We start from the raw sequence: 12,878 nt of genomic DNA on the forward strand, positions 1-12,878 counted from the left end.
CTCACTGTCCTGCCTCCAGGGGCCAAAGTTCAGCAAAGGGCTGAGAGGACAGAATTGCACATTTAGGACATCAGGAGAGTAAGGTCAAATGGGAGGGGAAGGGGTGGAGAGGACACAGGAGGGAGAGCCAGCCTGGCAGGTAGAGCACCAGATGGAGTCACCTGGTCTCCTGTGAGGGAGGGTCTCCAGCTCTCCCACTGGGCGGACACAGGCAGCCAGCACAGTCATGTATTCCACAAATATTTATTGATCTTGCTGCACGAGAGGCCCCGTGCTAGGTGCTGGGGACACAGCTATGAATGAAGCACAGTCCCTGCCACTCCAGGGACCTCCCCTCTCACACACACAGAGGGCCGCTACTCCGAGCACACCACTATGGTCATTATCCTCTCAGCAAAAGCTGACTGGAGCTAAGTAAATGTCCTGGCAGGAAAACATGCCACCTGCAAGGACCCTGACAGGTGAGAGCAGAGAGCTAACCTTCCCTCAGAAAGTTGTCAAGCTACACAAACGTCCAATTTTCCAGGTCCCACACATATTGCAGTACTATCTCAGCCCCAACGGGCAAAGCCAGGAAACACCAGAGAGAAGCAGGATTTTCTTATAAGGAAGAGCAATCTGCCTCATTCAGCAGCTGGCCTGGGGATGTAAAGAAACTTAGCTTTTTAAAAGACACCAGTGAGAAACCTCACCTGGACCCACCCCCCACTATGATCCCTCACCACACTGAGCATGACTTTTGGAAGGGAGCACCTAGGAAAAAGGACGAGGATGTGCTTTGGGCTATGTTAGACGGCAAACAGGTTTCACGACTCACTCTCAGGCCCCAGCCTTCACAGGGGCACCTGCCCAAGATGGATGGGCAGACCCATTGGAACACACATCCAGGTGCCAGCTCAGAGACTAAGGGACTTGGGCAGCCCAAATCCCCAGCTTTGCTCCCTAGGAAGGAAGCAGTTTAGACAGGAAATTTCTTTTTGTGGGTATAACACAAAGGGAAAGAAGACCAATAGGGGGTGCAGAAGGAAGAAATGGGGCTGTTTTTTCTCCCTTAAGCTTCCAAGCTACAAGAATGCCATGGCTACAGCAGCCTTCCAAGGCTAGCTAGATATGGCAGGTTCCCACCCACTGCACTCAGGTGAGGGAGCAGGCAGAAGATAGGCATGTGCACATCAGCAGGAGGGCAGAGAGCACATGGGGATTCTTAGTAAGTAGGAATGAAGAGTTTTTAGGGCAGGAAAAGGAGGAGTTTCAGGTTGCAGTCAGGTAAGGACAGTGTACCCCCACTGGAAGCTCGTGCTGAAGCAACACAGTGAGCCCAAGCCCCCAACAATCTTCAATCTGTGAATGTGGCCCAGACAGAACAGACATGTGGTCAACATTTGGAATGCACAGGGAAAGCACTTCGGCCTCTGGTGGCCCAAACCAGGCCTGGACGGGCACGGAAGGTCAACATCTTGGTTAAGAGCCACAGCTCAAGTGTAGGAGAGCAAGTTCAGGTCATAACAGCCATCCACCTGCAACACAAAAGACAATCAGATCTGACCCGTTCAGGGTGATGGAAGCCAAGCAGAGGAAGTGATCACTCACATCAAAGCGGCCGATCTTTGTGGAGGTATGACTGGCCCGGACCATCTCCGTCAGTGCCCACATCTGCTGCACCTCAGAGGATACGCTGCTGGGGTTTGGGAGACCCTGCTCCAGAAGGAAGGGTCAGTAGCTATGGGTCTCTCCCAAGCAGTGCCCTTAGAGCTCCAGAGAAGCCAAGTTGGGCTATGGAACCCTGTAGCTGAGACCAGTAACATTCCCAGATGACTTGTGAAACATGAGGTTGGGGCCTGATGTGAAGGAAGTGTCCCACCCCCACACAGAAATGCCTCAAATCCCATGGAACATCCAGGAGAAAGATGGCACAGCGTGAACCAAGGGCCCTGGGTCCAGCCCAGATTCTTGCAAATGGGGCCCACTTGGGCATGTGCTAGACACGAGAGCTATTCATACATGGTTCTTACTCAGGGTGAGGGCTTACCTCAAGGCGGGGAGCGGGCTGCTCACAAGGCACTGGGTGGGACAGCCACTTGGGAAAGGTCATGGAAGGACTCTGCAAAGCAAAAGCATTACTGCTCTGACACAGGCAGAGGAGAAGAGCCCTGAGACCAGATTCCCAGGTTCCGGGAGCAGACAGAAGGGCCACTGAGCCTTGGACACTGGGAAAATCCTGTTCAGGGATCCACAGAGGCCCAAGAGGCAATCAGACTACCTAAGCTCTTCTGCTATGCCGAAGGAGGCGCCAGGAACACAAGGAAGAGAAATATCTCCCAGCACCTGGAGGCTCCAGCTCTGAAAGAGGCAGGTGGCCCCAAAGGTTAGGGGATAGAGGGACATGGCCTCACCTCGCATCATGAGTTTCCAGCATTCACACCTGGCTAACTTCCACGAAGGCCTCCTTCTGGGTCTCACCATCCTTACCCATCCACTCCCACCCCACCCCCAGTTCTCCCAGCCATAACCAGGAGCCTCCTGGGGAAAAGGCCAGCCAACACCTCTGCGTTAGTCACTTACCTTTGGTCCCTGCTGGTAGATCTGCAGCTCCTCCACTGTGAAAGACAACCACAGTGGTGATGGCTGTCGCAGAATCAGGCGCAGCTCCAGGACTCTGGACATGTCACACAGCATCTGACACATACACACAGACAAGGACCCAGCGAGGGCCCAGCTCACTGCCCAGGAGCCTCCCAACAAGCAGTGAGCCAAGCTGCTGTCTCCCAGGCCTTTGGGAAGGAAAGAACAGCAGTCTCTCCGAGGTACGTCCCAAAGAGCCATAGCCCAGGCCAGCCTCGTCCCCCTTCTTCCCTCCTGGTATCCTGGTTTCATTCCCAGGCCCCCTGTGAGCCCACATCTGGGCTGACAGGCCATGAGTCCCAGCTGACCTGGTGCTTGAACAGCGATACATAATCCTGGGCTCCCTCCTCACTGTGTGGGTCAGGCATCAGGCAGTAGTCCCGCAGGCAGGTCACCCACTTGACTGGCGTGTGCATCGAGGTACACTGGCGAACACGGATGCTCAGAAAAGCTGTGTAGTAATTCTTAAACGTGATCTCCTGCAACTAGAGCACACACAGTCCACCATGACACATCAGACCCAGGCCCAGGGCCCGAGAGGCTCAAAGACATGATCTCCTCCTGCCCTTGGGAATGTTCTCTTATACCAATCTAACAAGTATCCTCTGGGGCCCAAAGACAATTTTGCTTTCCTAGAGGAGACCTCAGTCATATAAACCACAACCACAGATCTCGCCACATTCCCAAGACGTTGCCAGAGGTCAGAGCCCTAACTCTAGAGGAGACAGAAAATGTACAGATGAGGCCTGAAGGGGGAAGCGTTCACCAAGTTCACCAAGAAAGGAAAGGCAGAGAATGTAAATGTAGCATATAACACTGAGTAATTCAGCCTTGCTACAGCTCTTCTTACCACCGGACACTCCTCAGAATCACCTAAGGAAGTTTCTGAAAAATACATAGGTGTACAGGCTCCACCCCAGACCTACTGAATCGGGATTTCGAGGGTTGGGTCCTTTAATGAAATTTCCCAGTGTACAGTAAGGAACAGCTTGGGGAAGAACCACACTCTATAGGACAAAGTGCATGGGGCCGAGAGGCAGGCAGAGCACACAGAGTGGCCCCGAATGCCAGGCCACCAGAAAGCGGACTTTGTCTTCTGTGTTGAGGTCCTGCAGTGTCCAGTCACTCTGCCAACTGATGCGGAAGTGCAATTAGAGATTGAAAACAAGCCGTTGGGAAGATCCTGATGAGGGATGCGTTGAACCTGACCTGCCACAAGGACTGTAGGAATGAGCAGGAGGCAGATTTTGGGGTAACTTATTGTGTAATGATTCCCCAGCCAGTGGCCAGGGACAAAATGACCTCTCCCTATATTTGGTTCACAACTGTATTTCCAGTATCTAGCCTACTACTCATCTTGGCACTTCCCTGTCAGCGCTGCCCTGGACCTGGGGGAGAGATGGTGTAGAGAACAGGACAAGAAACTGCGTCCTGGTAAATATGTGTTAACTGAAGGAATAAATGGTTAACTGATTCGCAAGGGCGAGGCCAGTATTAAGGCTTTATTAAAAGATTCAATGCCTGGGACACGCCCGAGTTCCCAGGTCAGCCCCGCCCAGAAGCCCCGGTCGCGCCCACGGGGCTAGCTCACCTCGAAGGGCGCGACGCTGGGGAAGGTGACATCGATAACCAGCACGCCAGGCCGGCCTTGGGAGGTCCGCACATCGCCCACTTGCAGGGCCACGGTGCCTTTCACATGGCAGGGCACCAACACGCGGGACATGGTGCCAGCGGCCAGGAGCAAGCACAGACGCCGATCCTGGCCTGGGACCGCTGGTCTTTCCCGGCATCCCCAGCCAAGCCCCAAAAACTACAACTCCCGGGAGGCTACGTGCTTCGCAGGCCCAGCCAATCACCAATGCTCAGGGCGGCCGGGAGTCGGAAGTGCCTGCGGAAGTGCTCCTTCAGCCAATCACCCCGCGAGCCTTCGAGAGCCACTCCGGCCCTGTCCCAGAAATGGCACAGCGGTTCTATAGCTAAGCGGTTATGCAGCTAAACGGTCCCTCGGTCTCCCTCCATTACTTCCTCTGTGCAGGGCGGGCGTCAGTTAAGTGTGTAAAACCAAGAGCACGAATCATCCAAGTGCCTGGCCGACATTAAATGCAAAAATAGATATATTTTTTAACCACTACTTTTTTAACAAGGGAAGGATTTGAACAGATACCGTAATTCACAAAAGTAGCCAATAAGCCCATGAGAAATGCTTAACATGATTATTAACCAGGGAAATACAAATTAGAACCCCCCACACAGCCACTGAAAAGCAGGCTAAGTAAAATTAAAGACTGGTGTCATGCAGGGTGGCGTGTGGGGTCTCTGGTCCCGCTCCCCACATAAGAACACAGGATATCGTGAGGCCACAAAGGAACACCCACGGATACATAGATTGGAGAGTCATACCACTATATTCTCTCTGGCGGCTGGATTGGAGACACAGGAAGCAGGAGCCACACTATCTGCGACCTGCCGGCCGCTTTTCTGCCAACCAACCAACCCCACTTGCTAACTGAAGTCCACGCTTGCTAGCTCAGCCACCATCCTCTTGCTAGCTCCCATTTTCAGCTAGCGTAGCCACAGGAGTTATATTAGCGGCCAATGGCTCACTGGTTACAGCTGACGGCCCACTAGCCCCAGCGGATGGCCATCCAATCACAGCCGATGGCCATTTACTACCGGAGCCAGCACCTTTCCATGTGAAGCCGAGAGCCTGGAAACTGCACTCCTGGCTCTGTCCCCACAACTGGCAACGATGTGGAGTGCTGGTAAGCGTCACCCAATTCCTCAATTTCTGGCTGTTTTGAAAAAGTTTGGCGGTTCCTTAAAAACTAAATTTACACCTACATTATGGTCCAGCCATTGTACTCCTAAGTAGTTGCCCAAGAAAATGAATGCATATGTCCACCCGAGGGCTATATTCACAACAGCCAAAATTTGGAAATAATTCAAATGTCCAATGCATGAAGAGCTAAACTAACTTGGTATATACATACAATGGAATACTACTTACTCAACAATAAAGAATTAACAAATCCAAGTGTCTATCAACAGATGACTTAGTGGCTATTGTTATTGTTACTATTATTATCCTGCTTTGTTCATTCAACATTGCTAGGAGCTTTCCCCACCTGGATCAGAAACCTGACCCAAGAAGAGGGGATGTTTCAGTTCAGATCCAAAGGCTGGAAAAGACCAAAGTTCTGGCTCAAACTATCAGGGAAGAGGAGTTTCCTTTTACTAAGCTTTTTTGTTCTATTCAGGTTTGCAATTTGATTGGATGAGGCCCACCCATATTAGAGAGAGCTGTAGTGCTTGACACAGTCTATTCAAATGTTAATCTCACACAGAAACACCCTCACAGACACACAGTCAGAATGTTTGGCTAAATGTCTACACCCATGGTCAAGTTGACACATAAAACTAACTGTTTGAAAATGTCCACATATTTGTGACTTTTGTTTTGTTTTGTTTTTCCTTATCTTACTTATTTCTAGTTTCATTTATTGTGATGAGAAAAGACACTATATATAATTTCAATCTTTTAAAATTTCTTAGGACTTGTTTTGCTTCTAGTATATGGTCTATCCTGGAGAATGTTCCATATGGATTTGAGAAGAATGTGTATTCTGTTGTTGGGTGGAGTGTATTAGGTCGAGTTGGTTTATAGCGTTGTTCAAGTCCTCCATTTCCTTCCTTCTGTCTGGTTGTTCTATCCATTGTTAAAAGTTTGAGTATTGAGGTCTCCAATTATTATTGCAGAACTATTTCTCTCAATTCTGTCAATTTTACTTCATGTATTTTGGGGCTCTGTTGTTAGATGTATATATGTTTATAATTTTTTATATCTTCTTGATGTATTATACCTTTTATCAATATATTTCCTTCTTTGTCTCTTGTAACCTGTTTTGATTTATGTCTAATGTGTCTTACAATATCATAGTCACACAGATCTCTTCTGGTTACTATTCACGTGGAATACATTTTTCCACCCTTTTACTTTCAACCTCTTTTGGTCCTTATATCTAAGGTGAGTCTCTTGTAGATAGCATATGGATAGATCTTGATTTTTTAAATCCAATCTACCAATCTGTCTTTTAATAAGAAAGTTTAATCCATTTACATTTAATGTGATTACTGATAAAGGATTTACTTGTGACATTTAGCTATTTGTTTTCTGTATATTTAATGGATTTTTTTGTTCCTCACTTCTTCCATTTCTGCCTTTTTGTATTTAGTTGATTTTTTTTTTTGTAGTGTACCACTTTGATTCCCTTCTTTCCTTTTTTGGTATATTTTTAAACTATTAGCGGATAACTTGGGGATTACAATTGACATCTTAAATTTATAACAAGCTAGTTTAAATAATACCAACTTAGTTTCAATAGTATACAGTCTTCCTGCTCCCATACATCTGTTTCTCCCCCTTTATACTGTCATTATCACAAATTTCATCTTTATACATTTTATGACTGACATAGATTTTTAATTGTTGTTTTATGCATTTGTCTTTTAAGTCATAAAAAGAGAGAGAAGTTACAAACCAAATCCAAAGTACAATGATATTCTCTTTATTTACTAGCTTTTTATTAACTTATAGAAAGGTGAGTGGCTGTCAGCCAGCGTGAGTGGCCGTGGGCTGCTGAATGCTGCCACTGGCTGCAGTGAGTGGCCGACCAAGGATGGTGACTGACTGCCTCAGCCCAGGGAAATATAAGGCTCATAATACGAGCATGGGCCAGGGAGCTGTGTTCTACACAATTAGACTGAGAAACAATGGCTTGAACTGGAGTGGGGGAGGGGGAGGAGGCGAAAGAAGGGGGGGGAATTATATAAATGCCTAACCACTATACTGTGCACCTGAAACTAATACAAAATAATACTGAATGTCAACTGTAATTGAAAAAAAATAAATTAAAAAACAAAAAAGAGTGTACTGTGGTTCTGAGAGTGAAAATTTTGAGGCCCGCTGCTCTAGGGTTTATTTCTAGGAGTCAAATTTCTGGATCATGGCTATGGGAAAATGCATATCCTTAAATTTAGTCAATAACATCAAATTTCTTTCCCAAATAGTCACACAGCAAGAATCTTTTTTAAACTACGTTTCTTTCCCTCCTCTCCTAGCCTGTCTCTTACACTTCTCACTCCCCTGCTCTGGCCATACTGGCCTTCAATGTTATCCCCAAGCTCACAGGTTCATTTCCACCTCATTTCTGTTACTTGTCAGCCCCAATATCTCCCCACCTGACATCACATTGCACATTTATTTGTTTACATGCTGTCTGATATATCCTTTTCAAAAACACTGTCCAAAAAATATACAATGCAAGGGGGCCTGCCTGGTGGCTCAGGCGGTTGGAGCTCCGTGCTCCTAACTCCGAAGGCTGCCGGTTCGATTCCCACATGGGCCAGTGGGCTCTCAACCACAAGCTTGCCAGTTCTGTTCCTCGACTCCCGCAAGGGATGGTGGGCTCTGCCCCCTGCAACTAGTAACGGCAACTGGACCTGGAGCTGAGCTGTGCCCTCCACAACTAAGATTGAAAGGACAACAACTTGACTTGGGGAAAAAAAAGTCCTGGAAGTACACACTGTTCCCCAATAAAGTCCTGTTCCCCTTCTCCAATAATAAAAAAATAAAAAAATACAATGCAAGCCACGAATGTAACTTTTAAATTCCTAGTAGTTATGTTAAAAAATAAAAGAAACAGGTTAAATTCTTTCTTTTCCCCCCTTCTTCCGCCTTTCACCCCCACTCCGGTTCAAGCTGTTGTTTCTCAGTCTAGTTGTGTAGGACACAGCTCTCTGGCCCATGCTGGTATTATGAGCCTTGCGCTCCCCCGGGCTGAGGAAGTTGGTCGCCAGTCGTGGTCAGTCGGCTGCTCACAGTAGCTCACTGAAGCTCAGGGCAGCTCACGCCAAGCTCTGGCTGCTCACGGCAGCCCAGCTCCAGGGAGAGCTGATGTTCACAATCTCAGCTGTGGAAGACGGCAGCTCACTGGCCCCTGAGGGAATTGAACCAGCAACCTTGGCGTTAGGAGCACGGTGCTCCAACCACCTGAGCCAATGGGCACTGACCCAAATTCTTTTTTATTTTTATTTTTTATTTATTGGGGTGACAATTGTTAGTAAAATTACATGGATTTCAGGTGTACAATTCTGTATTACATCATCTATAAATCCCATTGTGTGTTCACCACCCAGAGTCAGTTCTCCTTCCATCACCATATATTTGATTCCCCCTTACCCTCATTTCCCACCTCCCTCCCCCCTTACCCTCTGGTAACCACTAAACTGTTGTCTATGTCTATGAGTTTTTGTTTCTCAATTGTTTGTCTTGTTCTTTTGTTGTTTTTGGTTTATATACCACATATCAGTGAAATCATATGGTTCTCTGCTTTTTCTGTCTGAGTTATTTCGAGTAGCATTATACTCTCAAGATCCATCCATGTTGTCACAAATGTTCCTATATCATGTTTTCTTACCGCCGAATAGTATTCCATTGTGTATATATACCACAACTTCTTAATCCATTCATCTATCGAAGGACATTTTCATTGTTTCCATGTCTTGGCCACCGTAAACAAAGCTGCAATGAACATTGGAACACACGTGTCTTTATGTATAAATGTTTTCAGATTTTTTGGGTAGATACCCAGGAGAGGGATTGCTGGGTCATATGGTAATTCTATTCATAATTTTTTGAGGAACCTCCACACTGCCTTCCATAACGGCTGCACCAGCCTGCATTCCCACCAACAGTGTATGAGGGTTCCTATTTCTCCACAGCCTCTCCAACACTTGTTACTATTTGTCTCCTTGATGATAGTCATTCTAACTGGGGTGAGGTGATATCTCACTGTGGTTTTTATTTGCATTTCTCTGATGATTAGTGGTGTTGAGCATTTTTTCATATGTCTATTTGCCATTTGTAAGTCCTCTTTGGAGAAATGTCTCTTCAGGTCCTCTGCCCATTTTTCAATTGGGTTGTTTGTTTTTTTGTTGTTGAGTTTCATGAGTTCCTTGTATATTTTGGCAAATTCTTTTTAATGAGGTATTTTATTGAACCTCAAATATACAAAATGTGATCGTTTCAATGTAAAACTATAAAAATGTTAGGTATTTTACATTATTTTTTTCCTGAATCTTTGACATCAGGTGTGTATTTCACTCTTGCAGCACTTCTCAATTCAGATTAGCTACATTTCAAATGCTCAATAGTCACATGTGCCTGGTAGCTACCATACTTGACAGCATCACTCTAAAATATAAATCCTGTAAAAACAGGTCTGTCTTGTTCCTGGCTAAATTACCAGCACCTAGAAGAGCATCTGGCACAGAGTAGGTGTTCGTTAGTGTTTGTCGAATTCGTGAATGAATGGAATAGCTTTGTGCTCATTGTGCTATCCCCTGGGACTGGTCCTGGTACCAGCCCTCTGAGAACATCCTCCTAGGTGGCAGCTCTCAGCATAGTCAAGACATTAGCGCCACCTGCTGGTCAGTGGAGAGTCACCCACCCGTGAGAATCAGGCTCCCCCACTCAAGGCTGGTGGGGCAGGCATAGGTGGGAAGGTAGGCTCGGGGTACCTGGAATGATATTCTTCACCTGAGCCTTGGACCCTCAACTTTCCAAAGGTCTTTCCCAGATCTTATTTCCTACTATTACCAATGTGACTATCATATCAAGAATCCCATCAATAGTCAAAAACAAGAAGACCACGTCAGGTTCCTTTTGCAAGGTCCATACCTGTATTCTGGAAATGGCTGCCTGAAATAGTCTCCTACAAGCCAGCCCTTTTCCCAGCCGTTCTTAACTTCTGTTTGGTCTCGGACTTTTGAGAACCTGATGAAAGCCAACCTCCTCCAGCGCGCGCACACACACATACACACACACACACACACACACACACACACACACACAGTTACTTTTGCTCATATGTATAAGCTTGTACCGAGTGAATGGCACCTTGGTCCAATGGCACAGTGGCCCAATAGCTATCAAGTTCCTGATCCAGATGGGGAAAGCTCCTAGCAATGACAAAGCAGGATAATAGTAACGATAACAATAACCACTAACACTTAACATTTTTTTCTGTGACAGACACTCACTGTTCTCTTCACACTTGTGTTCTTCACTCAACCCATTCTTTTTCAAGGTAGAAATCACAATCATTGTTATATCACAAGAAAGAAAAACTGAGTTGAAAGGTTAAATAACTTGCCCAAGCCCATAAAGGGGTGGAGTGGCCCTACTGGGGTTCAACACTGGCAGAAGGAATACAACATTGTATATAAACTCTGGTCTCAACTTTATGCATTTTTTAATTTAACAAATACGTACTGAATACTTTTTTCACATAGCTATACAGCAGTGAACCAAAGTCTCTGTCCTCATAGAGTTTTCATTCTAGTGGAGGAGATAAGACAAATAAATCACTTTACATATAATGGCTAGTAGTGCTAAGCACTCGGAACAAGTAATGGCGAGAAACACATCCAACATACCCTTGTGAGGTTTCAGACAGGTCACTTTATTTCAGGCTTCCTGGATCCTAGGGTAGACAAGTTCTTTCCTTTTCTCCTACTGTGGGTTCAAAGTTGCTGGTTGGCAGGAGGAGATGGCAAGAAGTGACCAACAAGGTCAGGCTCTGCCTAGAAGTGGCCACACTTGGCAGCTTACTAAATAAGTGGAAAAGGGATTCAGTTTCAAGATAAACCAATTGGGAGGGCTACATTGGGTGGGCTGTCGAAGGTTGGGAGGATATGGAATTCAGGCAGGACCCAGAAAAATGGGCATGATGGACATAATAGGTGCTCACTAAATGTGGCGAATGACTGATACAGCTGATTAAAAAAACAAAACAAGGCTAGAAGGTATATTGATGAATGTGTATGTGAATCAGAACCCAGAGCTTTCAAAGCTCCCAGAGGCCCCCAGTTGGATGGGCAGAGGTAGGGGGACAGCAGATACTGTTGGGAATTTGGGGAGGCCTTGTATGAATGGGCAGCCCAGCCCCGGTGAGTGCAGGTCTAAATTCTCACCTGGGTTTGAAGCTGCTCTTTCTTTTATATTGTCCCCAATAAGATGATTTGAAGTAATTCTAAGGAGGTGGCAGAGCAGGTGGGTCCCATGAGGTTTCCCTAGCCCAACTCCACAGGCTCTAGAGGGCAGTGCAAGTCAAGATGGCTGGGGAGCTGGCCCCAGACTCACAGCCAGCTGGGGTAGAAGCAGTCTGGAATTTCTCCGACCTTAAGCACACTGCAGGAGCTTCTAGCCTGGAGTCCATGAAGATGTTCAGGGACACTTGTAAACCGTAGACAAGGTTCTGCGTATAGGGAGTTTGTCTGGGAAAGTGTCAATAGCTTTTTGGATTATGGAGGAAGGAAGACTGGGGGTCTTGCCACAGGGAATGAAATCCATGGTAATGCCCCTTCCCAGGTTTGGTCTCCAGACAGGCCTAGGCTGCTTTCCTGAATGTCGGCTGACAGCTCCACCCACCATATCCCTTGAGGCCTTTCATGGAATACTCAGCCATCCCATCCAAGACTCTTTGTGTGTCCAATCAGGGGGGTGGCAGGAAATAAGACTCTCTCCTTGGGGCCGCTGGGCATAGCTGGGAACTTGGAGCAGTGTCCTGCAGCTGCTGGGGACAGGGAGCCAAGGAATGCTTGTGCTTCCCTGGCTTTCCTGGGACCCACTGTCCTGCCGCTGAAGTCAGCCTGGGCTCCACCAGGCTCCACTCTGGGCCTCCCTGTTGGTACATTTTATCCCATTATGAAAGGAATCTGGAACGAGATGACTCTAGTGTTGGGCAATGCAGGACCAGCAGCCGGCCAGCTTGTCAGTTCCCCTACCTCCTCTTCTGAGCTCCGCCTGCTTGGCCCCCACGCCAGGCCATTCTGCTCAGAGTCAGACAAGTTCCAGCAAAGTCTGGGAGGTTTGGTTGGGGCCTGCTCAGGCAGTCACCTTTGCCCCATTCTTGTCCATCTGGCCAGGCCTGGACAGGCTCTTCTACTCCTGAAGACCTTCTGGGAATTCACCAAGCCAGCCGGAAACTCAGCTGCTCCCCTTCCCCAAAGACCTGGCTGTAGTGACCCCTCTTCCACGTGACCTCCTCAGACCAGGCCAGGCTGCCTGACTCCTTTCCTCACACCTCCTGTTTCCCATGTGCAGCTTTCCCACTGAAGGACTGGAAAACATGCTTCTCAGTTGCCCTGGCTATGACTTCTGTCTCTCTGCTCTGACTTCTTGCATGTCTGGGGAC

At 47.3% G+C, this 12,878-nt stretch overlaps 1 protein-coding gene across 2 annotated transcripts; it reads right to left on the reverse strand.

Annotated features, from left to right (window-relative positions):
* Positions 1-229: 229 nt before the first annotated feature.
* Positions 230-4,421, reverse strand: NICN1 (nicolin 1, tubulin polyglutamylase complex subunit). Of its 2 annotated transcripts, XM_081072568.1 has the most exons (6): positions 4,214-4,421; positions 2,931-3,107; positions 2,563-2,676; positions 2,030-2,101; positions 1,591-1,695; positions 230-1,517 (listed from the first exon to the last, which is right to left on the reverse strand). In XM_081072568.1, exons 1-6 carry the CDS (start codon positions 4,343-4,345, stop codon positions 1,476-1,478), a joined length of 642 nt encoding a protein of 213 aa, XP_080928694.1. In that variant the 5' UTR covers positions 4,346-4,421; the 3' UTR covers positions 230-1,475. The 2 variants fall into 2 exon arrangements, with proteins under 2 accessions (XP_080928694.1, XP_080928693.1); XM_081072567.1 differs by having other exon boundaries at positions 1,358-1,695.
* Positions 4,422-12,878: the final 8,457 nt, after the last annotated feature.

The sequence above is a fragment of the Rhinolophus hipposideros genome, assembly GCF_964194185.1.
Source record: "Rhinolophus hipposideros genome assembly, chromosome: 14".
Lineage (NCBI taxonomy): Eukaryota > Metazoa > Chordata > Mammalia > Chiroptera > Rhinolophidae > Rhinolophus > Rhinolophus hipposideros.